General features: G+C 37.2%; 1 protein-coding gene across 3 annotated transcripts in view; it reads left to right on the top strand.

Moving 5' to 3' along the window:
• The window catches only part of GADL1 (glutamate decarboxylase like 1), a 1864133-nt gene that overhangs the window by 636959 nt on the left and 1210327 nt on the right, over positions 1-16847 (top strand). For all 3 annotated transcript variants that reach the window (XM_044066666.1, XM_044066664.1, XM_044066665.1), the window contains one exon: positions 2378-2459. In XM_044066666.1, coding sequence (XP_043922601.1) covers positions 2378-2459 — 82 coding nt within the window. The remainder of the gene's footprint in view (positions 1-2377; positions 2460-16847) is intronic.

Below are 16847 nucleotides of genomic sequence, written 5' to 3'. Positions count from 1 at the left end.
GCCTGAGCTGTGGATTCTGAAGTCTAGAGTGGCCAAAGTTAGATAAAAGGTTGGATCCAAAGATCCAGCCATTGAGGATAGATGGAAGTAAACAACAGAGCTCTATCATTATATAAAGCACAAGTCACATATTTTTCAGCCTTCCTTCTCCATGTTTGCCAAAGCATTTAATGCCAACCATATAGCCTTCTTTAAAAAGCAAAATAAACAAACTTTGCAAGCTACTAATAAGCAAACATTTAAAAAGCAATAGCAGGAAGGTTACAAAAATAAGGGTGGAAGCCCTAGAACAAAGGGCAGTCTAAAAGTCCAAATGACTTCTACAAGATTCCCCTCCTCCTTCCCACCCTGGAAAACACTTCATCCTTCCATTAAGTCTGAAACTCTCTTTCTCTCTTTGGCAACATATGCTTTCAGGCAGATGAGTTCTGAAAGTAATCCATCAAGGTTACATATCGCAATAGGATTCTCCTCCCCCCATCCGCCAGACTAAGCTGCTCTTTTCCCTCTTGTCGTTTGGCATCTGCTGTTCCTCCTGGTGATAGAAGCTGCTCCTCCTCCTCATTTATGTATATGGGTAGTATACTAGAAGCATTATTGAACATTATCTAAGCATTGTGCATGCTTGTTTACATTTGAGAAGGGTGTTATGTATCACAATATGTGAAGAACTGACATATCTGCAGTGCAATTTGTGCTCTGAATCAAGACAGTATAGCAAGATTTTATTTTCATTTAACTTATCACAAAGTTCTATTCACTCATTTAAATCACTAGACACCACAGGCTTGACCAAGACATGCGATAATCCAGGAAAATATAAAACCCTGTGCAACTGTGTTCTTCAGACCATAAGAAGCACTCGTATTTGATGTGAAAGCACTTACCTCATTAAACTTTTAACATTTTATGCTTCCAGTCATGTTTCTGTGCCTTGTTTTCTTCAGTTACTTAATTAATAAGTATTTCACATGATAGGTACAGTGTCACACTGTGCTGATTTATTAGATTCAGGCATCCTTTATATCAGCGTAAAAGCATTTGACCCGTTCAATGCTCTTGCTTTTCTTTGTGTCTTTCTGTGACTGATGAAGTGTTAGATTCATCTAGATTGTACCAGCTGGTAAAAATATTATCACTAAGTGTATGCAGCCACTAAAGAGCAAATAAATAAGATTTATATGGTATTATGCTGCTAGCACAAGACATTAAGTAACTGAATTTAGGTTTATCATATAGTATTGGTACACTTATAAATAAAACTAATTGACAGAGGTTACAGAAATGCTAAATTAATTCATTACTTAGGGAACATGCTGTATAGCTGTGTTGTGGTTCAGAGATCTATATCAAGTATACATGGTTCAGGAAATTCAATGTTTTCATTTGTCCATCCAGTGTGTAATAAGACCATTAGAAGATTGAGTTGACAGTTAGCTACTCATGACAGACCTCTTCACTTAGGAAAGGAAAATTGTAAGGTGACCCACAAAATACCTTATGGCTCAAACACCTCATTGTAGTTATAATTCATTGTGATTTGTTGAAAATAGCTTCAAAGACCAGCAGATTCTACCCTGTTTATCAATTATATATGCATTTTCTGCAGTTTACTATCAAAATACTGAACGGACTTACCACAACTATCAGAAGGCCAAACTTAGAGCTGCTAAGAGGCAAAACTGTGAACTTGAATCCTGTCGACTCCAAAATGTGAACACTTAGTTTGTGTTTGCAGTTTTGAGCATCAGTGTTATGAAACAGACCACACTACAGTGGGTATTGGGAAAATTACCCTTTTCCTCACTGTAGTGCCAAGTAGCAGGGGGTGTGGGGGGTGCAAGGGGCTTTTCCCCCTGCAAAACACTAGAAATATGTATGGATGATAGTCGATGTGTATTGTGGATGGTGAATCCCCAGTCACTGTTGAATGCCGATTCTTTCTTACTGATCAAATTGACATTCTGAGCATTCGGCTGGATGGCTTTTCATTGTTTCGGTTCAGGGATGTGCACAGTCATGGTAAGTGATTTCACTATTTTGATAGTAAACCATTTTCTACAGAGGATCAAGAAGGAATGCTAAATTGTGCAACTAGCAGAGTTTGCTGTGTCCAGAGGAAGGGATCACTGAAGTGATGTATGAGGCATACACAACATATGTAACAAGTGCATTAGCAAAACCAGTTTTTGTATACTAAGCTGGCAAATTTTGTGCTTTGATTAGAAACGAAACTGTCACATCACAATAAGTACTTCTTGCTACAGCAAACATTTGTATAAAAATGTGTGGGGATGACATATTTATCAAACAGTCCACAGACATCTAGTTCCAACATTTCTTATGCTGTTAACATTGTAAAATTATTGCTCTGCAGGGCTAACTCTGTTGCCTGGAATCCACACAAAATGCTGATGGCCGGTTTGCAGTGTTCTGCTTTTCTGGTGAGAGAGAATTTGGTAAGTCAATGGTATATAAATCATCAATTTTTCTTTTAGGATAAATTCACACAGAAAGTAGATTAAAATAAAAATCAGACAACAGTGAAATGAATACTGAAATGTAGCTTGGTGATTTCTGTTATATTTGGCTGGAAGATGCCCTTATTTGATGGTATATCAAAGTGGCAGTGTATGGCATTTCATCTCCCTTGTCTGAGCAGTTTGAAAATATGACTACTTTATAAGGTATTCTACAATCTATTGTGAAAAGATTTAAATCAATATGGTCTACCCTTTTATTCCCATTTTAAGTTATTACAGTGCTATCAAAAATGAAAGGCTATATTGTGACTAAAGGTTTATATGTGAAAAAGCAAAATAAAATTCCTGTTAAAAAGGAACTTTTTATAAGCTATAATCATTCCACACTTCATTTGTATAAGCACACAAAAAGACTAGTAAAACATCCAAAACAATAGCAATGCAGACTTTTCTATCTATCTGCACACTAATAATACTATAGATAACCATAATTATTGAGGAGTTGGGAGGTGGTATAACGGTTAGGGAGTTTATCTCATAGGCACAGGATACAAGGTTTGATTCTTACCTTTGGTCACTGTCTCATTGTTTTGGTGTGGGGGGAAGTTTGCATGATGGTTAAGATGATTATTTCAGACACAAGGTACATTTGAGTCTCACCTTTGAGGGAAATTGGCTAGGATTAATATAGACCACAACAACAGCTAGCCTAACTCAACCTATGAACCGATAAACACTACAAGTAGACAGTTTGTACATTAATTAATTTCATATAATCATTATTTAATTATCAAAATAAGTGTATGCCCCACTTTGAATAGATTAAATATCTTAATTTGTTATCACTTTGTTTATAACCCAACATGAATTCAGGATGAGTTATATTGTAGAATGCAGACAGCATCAAGGATCTTTGCTTAAAGTTGCACACTAACCTTAGTGGAAGCAATGGAGCTGTAAATATACTGCAAAAAAGCAGCTTAGATTGTGCTCAGCAGTATGATTTTAGAAATCAGCTGACAAGTCATATTTTATGAGGGGTACTTTTTCATACATTTTATGGTAGGTAAATATCTATAGTCAAACATAGTCTATTAGAGCATTGCAATGTAGGACCATTGATGTGCCACATTTCCAGCCGAAGTGTTGTATTTTGTTACAGCTGAATAGTACCATGGAAAAAAATCAGTGCACTGCAGTATTCGACCGTACATAGCTAGCGTCAACTGTACTGCTTCAGAAATCCAGATATCTGATGCTACCACAACCACCGATCTGTAATGAACTTTGTTCAAATCTGTGAATAAAAATCATCACATAACACAGCTAAATAATACTTGGGCAAGAATGTTTATTGTCCAAGTCATAAGTATTGACCAGTAAATGGTAGTTGGCTGAATAACGTTTCATCTGATAAATATGAAAATTTTAGTCAAGAGGGTTTGTTTTGTGTTATCTTGCAGTAATTAAGTAAGTTTATTTTACACTTGTGGAATTGGAATGCAATTATTTAATGCTTTTATGCTGGTAATTGGTATAGGGCAGCCACGGTGGTGCAGTGGTTAGCATTGCCGCCTCACAGCAAGAGGTTCTCCGGTTCGATCCTCAGCTGGGGTGCCTTCTGTGTGGAGTCTGCATGTCCTCCCTGTGGTCGCGTGAGTTTTCTCCGGGTGCTCCGGTTTCCTCCCACATCCTAAAGACATGCTGCAGGTGGATTGGACACTCTAAATTGCCCTAGGTGTGCGTGTGCATGTGAGTGTGCCTTCTGTGGAAGGTTGGGCGCTGGGCTGGCAACTTGACACCGTAAAACTCCACTGCCATTCAATGTGCGGACAAGGTGATCCGCTGTGGCGACCCCTAACCGGGAAAAAGCCGAAAGAAGAAGAAGAAGATGCTGGTAATTGGTATATGGATTACTTGTTTATTTTTAGATAATACAACTGAGAAATATTTGTAATTGAGTTAATGACTGGTGATGGAATTTATGAACCTTCATAATGGCATAGTGCAAGTGCCATGCTGTGCCAAGATGTTGTGTAATGCAGAGTGTTATGCAAACTCAGAAAAGGACAACAGGGTCCAACCTGAAAGAAAGCACACGCCAGTATTATATTGCACACTAAACAGCAGTAATGGGTAGGTAAACCATAGCAAAGGACAATACACACAACACCATTTAATGAAATTAGGGTAGTGCTAATGATTAGTATAGCATAAGCTCTTAAGGAAAATGTGTAATTAATAACAGGCATTAAGGGCAGAGAAGAAACAGAAAAGAAAACATAACAAGAGCACAATCAGTAAAGAACAATGCACGTATAGAAAAGTAGTACCTACAAACAATACATCCTGCACTAATAGCAGCCTTGTGTAATAGGAGAAAAGTAATATGGGTACCTAAATAAGCAGTGTGATGCTGGCCTTACCAAAACAAAATGGCTGATAAGAAAATTCCAAGATAAGTAGTGTAGAGCAGACAAATTTGCTGTGGGATGCATGTAAGATCAGTTTCACTTGTACCTTCTAATCCTTAGATGCTGTTTAGATACAAAAAACACAAGTGGCAGTAGTGTCCATGCCATGTGCACATCACTAATACCTATGGTTATAGGCATCACCCTGTGAATCGTGAGTTCCAGTGCTGCTTGTGCCCTACATCAGCTGCGTGCTTTACAAATGTATTTGTAGGGAGGTTAAGCAAAGGGAATAAACCACCATGGAAATGAAGGGCAAGCAGTAATGCATTAACTCATTCATACTTATCATTTGGGGATTTTTATACCTTGTAACACCTGTGGAGCTCCTGGCTGGATAGGTTTCACTTGAACTGTTTTACTGAAAATGCAGTTATAGAGCATGCATTTAAACAAATATAATTACCTTGAAAACAGTAAGAGCAAGAAAAGAATATGTAGCATAAAATGTGTTTAACACACAACCAATATAGACGGGTAACACTCATAGTTCGTCATACTGATCACTGTTGCAATAGCCTAAGCTGTATGTGTTATGTCATGCCAAGGATATAACAGATATTCAACTTCCAAAGCTTCAGGGCACCTTCCACTTACCCAAACCATTAAACAGCTCAAAGTGAGCTGAGCTGACTATAAGACAGGTTTGGATACCAAATCCTTTGGAGCTATCCTGCCACTGAAGAGAGCAATCCTCTGTGTGCTTTCAGGTATTGGTGGTCAGCTTATGTTGCTTTATTGCTAGACAGGAATTTCCTTTGGAGAAGAGCCTTCCACACATTATATTTTTTGTTTAAACATACTATTTTCATCATATTGATCACTGCTGCAGTAGCCTTAGCTACATGGGTTACATCCTACCAAGGATATAAAAGCCAGACAGTTCCAACATGTCAGGGCACCTTCCATGTGCCCAGACTGTCAGACATCTGGAGCTGAACTGACCTGACTAATAGACAAATTTGGACGCAAAGCCCTTCAGAGCTTTACTGCCACCAAAGAATAAGCTTTTCTGAGGCTTTCAAAGACTGAGTCAGAATATGCTTTCCTTTGTTGGACAGATAAGTGGGAAAAAGTTCTCCATTTTTTTCATTTTGCTGATGTTTTATTTCCTCTTCAGGAAAGTTATTTTAAAACTAGGAGTATTCTATTTTACTGGACTGTCTCAAGATTTTAACACAATTTTAAACTGAGTTCTGAGTTTTTCTGTCAGTTTTAAAGTGGTGCAAATATCTGAAAAAATGTTTTTCTGTGGAGAAATTGTGTTTATTTTACTTTTGTGGGACTGAAAGGGATTTTTACTTGTTTTTCTGCCAAAAAAGTAACTTTTCTGGAGTGGTATTGTTTACCGGTAATTAGTGCTTGTCTTTCCTGGGAAGGAGGTGCCATTTTCAGCTTGACCATGAAACAGACTATAGCTCCCACAGCCTTTCCTTCTTTCAGCCACAAAAAGAAAAAGCAAACAGCCTTTGCCACCACAGCAGGCTAGCAATTTGCCTCAGCCACAGGTAGTTGTGACAATTTGTTGTACCTCAGACCACTCATATTTTACTGCAGATCCCTCTGGTGCAGCACCCACAGCCACTATGGACTTAGGGTTAGCCATGTCCTCTGTGGCTGTTGGGGTCCCCTCAATGGCAGGGGGAGACACTCTTGTTGGTCCTGGATGAGGGAACAGGGAATGTTTCCCTGTTGTATCAAAATGCTGTTCCATCTCTGGGGAAGCTGCTGTTGCCATTAGTAACACAGCTGTCCCCATTTTGCCTGTCAAAAAGAAACAGAAAACTAAGCATGTCTTTACTTCTCCTCAAATTTCCTTAGACAGGAGTGGTTTACTGAATCTGGCTTAGGGTTTAATTCAGTCTTTTGATGTTTCTTGTGGAGTAGTTTCAGATAAAAGAAAGAAGGATACCTCTTCCTGAAGAGATTCAAGATTCAGAATTTGAGGGGAAGATGCAGTGACAGATATAGGGTTTCCCCTCAGATTTCTGATTCAGATTGAAAGGAGAGCTCAGTTTCTGATTTTGCCTGTGGGGGGGGGGGGGTTCTCTTTTTCTGTGACTACTGCTAGAATGTGCCAGTGTTTTCAGTGGGAGAACACTGAGTTTACTTAACCAAATGTACTTTATCCCTTCTTCTGGTATTGGCCAGTAGCAATTATCACAAGCTTCCCCACTGGATCTACTCACAGAAGAGTAGGGGCCCTTAACAACTTCATCCAGCTGCCTGGATAATAGGGTCTTAATACCTTCTACCTTTACAAGAAATGTACAATTGCTCTTAAGGTGTGAAAGATTTAGTTCTGTCAAGATAGTACCTGAGTTGTCTGTGGACATCCAAAGTATGGAGTATCCTTTCTCCCTCATTTTTAGGTTTGGGAAAGAAAACAGGGTGAAAGATAGTTTGGCTTAATGTAAATTTGGATACTACTTTAGGTCCGAAGGATTAGTTTTCAAAGAAATCCTGTTGCTGAAGAAAATGAGATAAGGTTGATATACCTTAAGAGCTTGCAACTCAATATACTCTTCCTGCAGAGGTCAGAGCAATCAGTAAAATTGTTTTCTATGCTAATTTGAACTCAGCCAGGTTAGCTTGTTCAAATGAACCAACTGTTAGCTGTTCTAAAACAAAATTAAGATCTCAAGGAGGTCCTCTGGTTTACTTGAAGCCTGTTATGCAAACTCCTTTCAAAAACATTGTGACACAAGACTGCGCTGATAGAGGAGGATCCATGGGCAGACATGCTGAAATGGCCAATAAATGAACCTTGATATAGGAATAAGAAAGACCATTAAAAAGTAACTCATAGATGTATTACAAAACCAGAGAACAAGTAGCCATGTATGCGTCCTGGTTGAGTTGTTGGCATCAAATAGTAAACCTTTTCCATCTGCTAATATATCATTTTCAAGTAGCAGGCTTTTGTGCCTCCATTAATACCTGCTGCACATCCTCAGTAAGCAGAAGTAAGACTATCTTTCAGGCAGTCATTTGATGTTGATTGGGGTCAGGGTGTATCAAACACCCCTGATCCTGAGTGAGTGGAGCTATTCTGTGAGGATGCTTGTTGTAATTGTCCTTGGCCATTTCCAAAAGAAAGGAGGACCACTGTTGCCTGGAACGGAAAGGGACTCACCACAGTGATCTTGTGGGTTTCTGTCTGAATCTTAGAACCCTGCATATCAGCAAAAGGGTCAGAAAGCATACTGAAATATCCCTGTCCAAGGAAAAGAAAGGGCATCTGTCTTCCAGGCCTTCTTGCCTGAAGTCCTGGAGCAGAACCTTGCCAGCTGATTGTTTAGATAGGAAATAAATGTGTCAGCTAGATGAACTCCCCACAGACATGAATGAAATCTTGGAAGACCCCCTGATCTAGTTTGCATAAGTGAGGGTCTGTCCTGTCCTGCTCAGCTTGTCTACCCCATAGTATTGATCTGACAGAATGAAGAATGGCTGTAGAGAAGATTGGGCTGTGAAGCTGTATTCCAAGCTACCATGCCTTAATCAGAGCAAACATCTCCTTTATATTTATGTACTTGCATCTGTCATAGGGGTTCCACATACCGTGCATTATTATTCCTTCTGAAACTGTTCCCCAAGCAAAGTTAGAGGCATGTATGATGACTGACTGCTTTGGTACAAGAAGGGAGAAGGAGAGGCCCTAATTTAGGGATAATTGCTGTTTCCACCAAGTAATTTCTCTACTGACAAAGCCCAGCACTGGGATTTGAAAAGACAAGGGATGTTGCTGCTGGGACCATATAGACCTCACATACCATTGTATCTTTCCCATGTGGAGTCCTGCCAGGGTTATCATGAGAATCATAGATGGCATGAGACCAAACATCCTGAGGTATTTCTAGTGACCAAAGTCTGAGGGGGAAAGCTTAGAAACAGATCTATTTTTCCTGTGGAAATCTATTTTTCTTTGAACTAAGGTGTCCAGCTGACATCCCACAAACACAATCCTGTGTGAAGGAGTCAAAAAGGATTTTTGAATGTTCTTTTGGAATCCCAGCTTGTGTAAGAAATCTCTCACGCACTTTGAAAAAGACTCTGCAGAAGATAAACAAGTCACCCAAATATGGAATAAAGGAAAAAGAAAAGGATACTTTGTAGCCTGCAGCAAGCTATAAATGGAAATAGACACATTTTAACACTCTTGTTGCAGTGGATATTCCAAAAGGTAAGGCAGAGAATTGAAAATATGATCCAGACGGGTATAGGATGTTCTGGCCCCACCGTTTTGACCCCAACATAATAACAAAAAAAACATTCCAAATATATATCTATACCACTTTAAATGTAACAATCTAACATTAGCAAATTAGAAAAACCAGAACAACATCTAAAAATAAAAAAGTCTTCAATAAGTAAAAGTACGCTACGTAACTCAAAAAAATAAACTAATTTTAAACCTGCAACTAACAGCACTAAATGAAAATATGAGTTAAAATCAATAAATATGAAGCATAAACATAAAAATAACCAAGATAATCAAATAGAAACCTGTTATATTACTAAATAATACAGACAAAAGTACCAGAGTTTGTAATCAGCTTCTGCAACTATTACAGGGTATAAAACAATGCTACAGTAGAAATACATCATGGCACACTGAAAATATCACATAAGAACCACCTGCTGGTCCCCATAAAAATGACAAGAATAAAAATAATGTTTAACCACAGACAATTTGACATAAAAAAAACATTAAAAAAGCTCATGCATCCATATAGTTACTGACAAAATATTGAACATTACCTCATAAATAAACCAGGAGAAAATAAGTCATGAGGGATATCTGTACTACTGCTTTGTCAAACACAATCATGATCAAACAATTACATTTTGGAGGTGTGATAAATGATCGTCCAGAAACTGCAAAGCCAGACTACATACCTCAGCATCTACAAATGAGGTAATAAATGTTAAATGATTACAGTCACAGAAGAGATATATCAGAAACTGAACTTGCAAAGATAAAATGTATCCCTAAGACAATGTGCTGAAAACACACTCAAAATTCCATGAATGATCATTAATACTGCAACAGAAAGAACATCAGAAGCAGTTAAAGGTAACCTGCCAAAAAATTAAGCCATGAAAAAAAATAATCAAAAGAAAAAGACAGAAGATTTATGCTACTCCAGCACAACCAGTTGATTTAGCATGCACTATGATTCCAGAAAATTATAAATGATATGATCAAAATGAAAATGTCCTTCTTTTCAACTCCGGACAGGGAAATAAAAGAATTTTAGTATTTGGGATGAGAACTACTCGTACATGGAGCCATCTAATAAAAAAAAAAAAAAAAAAGACTGTTCATTAATGGAACATTTAAAATAGTCCCAAAACTATTTTCTCAGGTGTATGTAGTAATGACAGAGTGAAATGGATACATTTTACCAATAGCTTACTGTCTGTTATTGGACAAGCAAAAAGAAACTTATGATAGGATGTTTCAAGCAAAACAAAATATTTGGCCAAACCTTTTACCCACTTCAATTTCAACAGACTATGAGCTAGCGGTACTAAATGTTATTAAAGCAACATATCTAGAAGTAGAGATCCACGGCTGCTTTTTCTACCTGGTAAAACACATGAAAAATATGTTACCACAAGAACTACTTCTGAGGTGGTATAATAACAATGGGGAATTTGTACTTGCCGCATGAATGATTCCCACACTCGCTTTTGTACCAACAGATGAACTAGAAAATGCCCTGGATGATTTAAAAGACTACATACCTGAAACACTACAACCAATTCTAAACCAGTTTGAAGACAGTTAGAATTTATTGTGTCTTTCGGCTTTTCCCGGTTAGAGGTCGCCACAGTGGAACTCCGGTCTGCTAATGATTGGCAGTAGATTTTTACGTGCCGAGTTGCCAGCTCTGACGCACAACCTTCAACGAAGGTACACCCATTCACGCATGTCTACACACAGAAGATGCTCTAGCTGAAAATCGAACAGGACAACATCATACTGTGAGGTGACAACGCTACCGCAGCACCACCACCTTGAAGACAGTTAGAATGAATGACCTAATTGCAGAGGAATAAGAAAAAAAACAATGTTTCCTCTAAATGTTTGGTCACTGTATGAAAGAACCTTAAATGGCAAAGATCAAACCAATGACTATGTGGAAGCTACTCACAGAAGAATGCAAACAGAATTTATTGTAGATCATCCAACAATTTGGCGATTTATAGAAGGTATTCATAAAATACAGTGTGGAAGAAATCAAGAATACAAGGTATTTGTCAGAGGAGTAGTACCAACAAAAATGAGGAAAAATATCAAACAAATGATCAAAGACTTCTAACATTTGCAAGAGATCATGACCTATGTGGAGTTGCTCACAATTTCTTAATGGGCTAACTTTAATATATATATATATATATATATATATATATATATATATATATATATATATATATATATATACACACACACACACACACACACACACACACACACACACACACACACACATATATATATATAAACTTATTTAAAACATTTGCATTTGATCTACATAAAATAATGTTATTAACATTAATTTCTTATTACTTTAGTTTTAAAAATGTTAAGTATGTTAAGTTCCTATGTAAAATTCATGATTGATTTGCTAACATGTTAAAAACTATTGTTAAATCAATTAACTATATTTACATATTAAAAATATTAAATAAATTAACATTTGCATATTAGAATGTTAAATAAAATAATAAATTCCTATTTAAAATTCCTAATTAAAATATTAATTTGTAAAATGCTTTTATTAAATTCATTTGGGGTCAAATAGTTTGGGGTCAAACTGTTCAATAAATGCTCTCATAGACAATAAATGCAAATTTTAATATGAAAGTGTACCCAATTGCATTGAGGTCAAACTGTCTGGGATCAAACTGTCATGCGTCCATCCAGACACAGAACCTTAACCAATGCCTGAAGTCTGAATTAAAAGAATGTGATGACGAGCATCTTTTAAAAGTAGTGTTAACGGGAAACTTGAATGAGGAAGATAAGGTAACATACTGTGATGTGACATTTTGAAGTTAGGTACTATCACAAACTAGTCTAAGAAGGAAAGAGTCAAAGCTGTTCTCCAAGCATCATCTTTCTTTGGCACTAAAAATATCCTTGAAACAAAGCTTTTCCCACTTGAGAAAGAGGAACTGGTTTTTATCACTCCCTGGAACAGCAGCGAATAAAAGACAGGTAGAAATGAGAGTCTTATCTGGTTAAAAAGAGTCACCCACTGGCAATGAGGAATATCCTCTCAATGTAATCTAAATGTTAATGAATGATCTTCAGAACCCATTTGTCTGAAACTAGCATTTGCCAAAGAAAAAAACTGGAGATCAGCCTTTCTGGAAGGGAAAAGGGACTGAATGGGTGGGAGGAGAGAACAAGGTCCCCTTAAAACATAAGATTGACTAATTTAACTGTTTTTGGTTTTTGGGGTTACTTAACTCTTTTTGGGACACCCTTGGCATTTTATCAAATGTGGATGAGAGGTTTAAGAATGTCTGACAAATTTTGAAGAAAGGATGGCAGGAAAATATTAGAGATTCCCTGGATTAGCTTATCTCTTTCATCCCACTTTGTTTGATCAGCTCTGCAGCAAGGGAACCAAAAAGTGAATCTCTATCCAAAAGAGAAAATTAAATCTAAATATTCACATCCTCTTGGGAGGTTCTGAGAATACAGCCATACAAACCTCCTTAAAACAGTACTAAGTCATACAGACACTGTAAACAGAGGACAGTTACTTATACAACTGAAGGAACTAAATAATTTAAAGTAGATATTTTCCATACAAGAAGAAACTGCAGACCAAACATTCCTCATACTTTCAGAATTAGTGAGAATAAACATTGACGTGAGCCTGACAATAGCAAATTCTAAAAATCAAAGTTACAGAAGCATACACTATTTTAATGAACACATCCACAGTAATCCCATACTTATCAGAAAGAGTAGGGTGGAATTCTAACTGTTTAGTAGCAGTAGTATTAACTAAAGCTACAGCTGTGGGGTCAGGATTGGGAAGAGTTTGTAAAAACTTAAATAGGCTGAGGAACTTTATACATTCTATCTGCCTTTTTAGGGGCAGCAGGCTGCCTATCAGGAAATTGCAGGCAGAGACACACACATCCTACAAAGCAGATAGAACTGGAGGAATTGGTGAAGATTCAGGAAATTCCTTTTGAAATAGCTCACACAATTTTCAGAGGGACTTAGAAACCTCAGTGTACTTAACACTGAAAACACTGACACATTCTGAAAATAGTCTCAAAAATCGAGAAACCCAAAAGGAAGAATCAGAAACTATGCTCTCCTCTGAGTCTGAATCAGAAAACAGAGGAGAAAACCTGTATCTGTCCCTTCATCTTCCCATCCAGATTCTAAAATCTTGAGTCCCTTCAGAAAAAGAGGTATCCCTCTACCAGAAAACAGTAAATAAGAAGGATCAAAAGCCCAAATAAAACTCTGAGCCAGACCCAGTAAATTACTACTGTCTAAAGAAATTTGAGGAGTTTATACATGTTTATATTATTTTATTATTATTATTTTTTTATTTTTACAGAAAATGGGGCCAACAGTGTTATAAGTGACAACATCAGTTTCCCCAGGGATGGGCACAGAATTCTGATGAAACAAGCAACCCTTCCCTGTTCCCTCTATCAGGACTGGCAAGAGTGTTTGTTCCTTAGCCACCAAAGGGGACTTCAACAGGTGCAAAGGACGTGGCTAACTCATGGCACATTGTGGCTCCAGGTGCTACACCAGAGGGATGCAAAGTAAAATATGAGTGGTCTGAGGTAGAACAAATGGCTACAGAAAATTCACCCACCTATGGATGAGGCAAATTGTTAGCCTGCTGTGGTGGCAAAGGCTGTGTGCTTAACTTTTTCTTTTTGCAGTTGGCAGAAGGACCCATTGTTGTACCCACAATTTGTTTCATGATCATGCTGAAAATGGTGGCTGTTTCCCAGGGAAAACAAGCAGCAAGGGCTTTTAAAAAGTATTGAAAAATCACTTTTTTCACCAAAAAGCACAATAAAAAGCACTTTTAAACACTTTGTCAAACGTACAAAGCAAAAAAAGCACAATTTCTCCACAGAAAAAAATGTTTTCATTTAGTTTAAACTGCTTTTAAACGGACAGCAAAAAAGAGCATTCCCTTTTAAAAGTACAGTACAGTCTTGTGACACTCCATTAAAACAAGAACTCCTAGCTTAAAAATAACTTTTCTGAAGAGGAGAATGTTAATAATAAACAAAAGTTATTGAACTGAAGTTTTTTTTTTTATGCAAAAGGAAGTTATCTGCCCAGCAAAGGAATAGCACAAGCTGACTGTTGATCTTCAAAAGCCTAGAGGAGCATAATCTTTGGTGGCATTAAAGTTGTGCAGGGTTTGGCACCCAAACATGTCTTTTAGTCAGCTCAGCTTGAGCTGCCTGACAGTTGCACTCGTGGAAGGTGCCCTGAAGCTTTAGAAGCAGGATGATTCTTAAATCCTTGGCAGGGTATAACCCATATATCTAAGGCTACTGCAGCAGTGATCAGTAGGATGAACATCACCATTTCTTTGAGTACCCTTTCATTTCCTCAGAGTTACTTGGAGCACTGAATATGATGTCTAACCTCCAAAATGTTGTGCTCACAGTTTTGGGAAAGCATAATGTATCACTATCTTTAAAAGGGAGAAATTCCAATAAACAGCTACCTATAAACACAAAGAACATAACTCTGGAAAAAATAAAGCTTATCCATAATACCAACTCCTACATCCAAAAATGTAATGCAGGCAAAATATAGTCTATATACTGTATACTGTATACCTTTTCCAAGAACTCATCAGTCCTTCAAAAAAAAAAAAAAAAAAAAAAAACTGCTGTATGAAAACTACTTAAAAGCTGCTTCTTTCTCCAGTGTTTGAAAGAAGCTAGCAACAAGGCAAGATCATAGACTATATCAAAATAAGGCCAGCTAGCAATACTGCATTACATAAAAACAAAAGGATGTGAGGTAATTAATCAGTGAATAAAACTAATTCAACAGTTCAGCTATTAGTTTACATCCTCAGCTTACCTTGAAAAAGTAATTATTCATGAGTTAAAGGTAATGCTCCGTTTGTAAAAAGTATTAACATAATTTGACAATGCTGGCAAATGGTAATATTTAATTATCAGGGCAGCTTTTAAAAGGGTTAGCTGCAGACCTGATGGGTAAGAGACAATTTTTGACAGATGAAGCCATGCTTCTCAACTGCCCAGAGTTTTGCAACAGATTTTTGGTATATTCCTCATAAAATATGTGATTTTGCTGGGAAATAGTTGAGTACTGAAATCACTAAATAATGATAGAGTTTCAGACTTCATGTCCTTCAGTAAATGCATGCTAATACAAAATCTTTTATTCTAGCAACTTTGTAAATTTATAGTACAACATTTCAAATCTGTCTCTGATTTTGGGCCTGTGTCCCCACATTATTTTTGACTTTGTCAAGAATTCATGTGCTAAGAGGTTGGATCAAGTAAGCACTGCACACACATTCTGTCAGCTGACTTGCTGAGAGTAAACTGATGTCAGAATTCATGCACAGCATGTAGTAAGATGGACAGAAACAGTAAGCATATAAGCAGAAGGAGTTCTTTATAAAACTTTTAATAGTGTCCATTTAATTCAACAACCACATTGCAGTGGTACAACAAGATTCTGCATCTAATGGCCACTGCAAGATCAGTGCTGCTGAATACAGCATTTGTTTTGTGGGGCATGTTTAATTATATATGCATGGGAGTAAGTTTAGTTATTGTGGCAGGAGGCAACAGCATTGCAGATTGCTGCACAAATTTGAAACTTGTGACTATACTCATGGATAGAGTACAAAAAGATGAATTCTAACAGGTTAGTCTTGTATGAACTCCAGCATGTATCGACTGATTTTGTTTAGAAGTTGTGGTAAAGTTTAGGAAGCGGTAGAAGGTTTTTAATTTGCTGTGTGGAATAATGTATTTAAATGCTGAATGGCAGTTCTGATGTTTACAATGAGTATGTTTCACACTCTTTTAGGTGCTTTGAACATCTGTGTACTCTTAGTAGGAAGACGGATAGTGTGATAGAAGAAACTATAGATCAATGTTTTTGAATGTATGATGGTATCACAGTCCACAGAGTTTGTGTATTTTATATTCAAGAAATGGGAGAAAAACATATCCCTAGTCTGAGGTCTAAAATGCGTTCCTACTTGCTTGGTGATCTAAAGAGAGATAATATTTCTTCTTAAAGTGCTTGAAAGCAGAGGCAAAGTCTTCACTTAATGTGATGTCTAACAGTGCACTATAGTGCTTACAATGGTATTACATGCCAGATGGATGTATATGTGATAACCAGATTTTCAAGTACAGTTCTTCCAAAAAAAGTGGTCTGTGCAAATCAACAATTTATTAGACTGACTAGAGAGCCATGTTTAGTTCAAACATACTTAATCACATTTATGTATGTACAGAAACCAGATTAACACTGTGGAGACAGTGAGTGTCACCAGGTATATAAAATGAAAATGTATGTGCGCAGAGCGGTGAGTGTGTGAACAGGACAGTATTAGAAATGGTGCAGTTGGAGCACAGTAATGGTATAAACTTTATCATAAATCGGCAATGCACAACAAAGCTAGTTCATGGAACAATGCAGCATTTCATAAAGACAAATATTGCTATGTGACTAATCTGTGATAGTGTTAATGGTGGATAAAAGGAGCATGAGGTGTTTGTGTGTGTGCACCTGTGTGCCGAGTTGTAGGAAAGACTGTACATGCATGGAAATGCAATGGGAAATAATGTACTACAAATGCAAGTTACAGGATTT

Source organism: Protopterus annectens, chromosome 3.part1 (assembly GCF_019279795.1).
Source record: "Protopterus annectens isolate FY-2018-M chromosome 3.part1, PAN1.0, whole genome shotgun sequence".
NCBI classification, from domain to species: domain Eukaryota; kingdom Metazoa; phylum Chordata; order Ceratodontiformes; family Protopteridae; genus Protopterus; species Protopterus annectens.
Note: the sequence above shows the minus strand (reverse complement) of the source record. Positions and strands in the feature narration are given on the sequence as shown.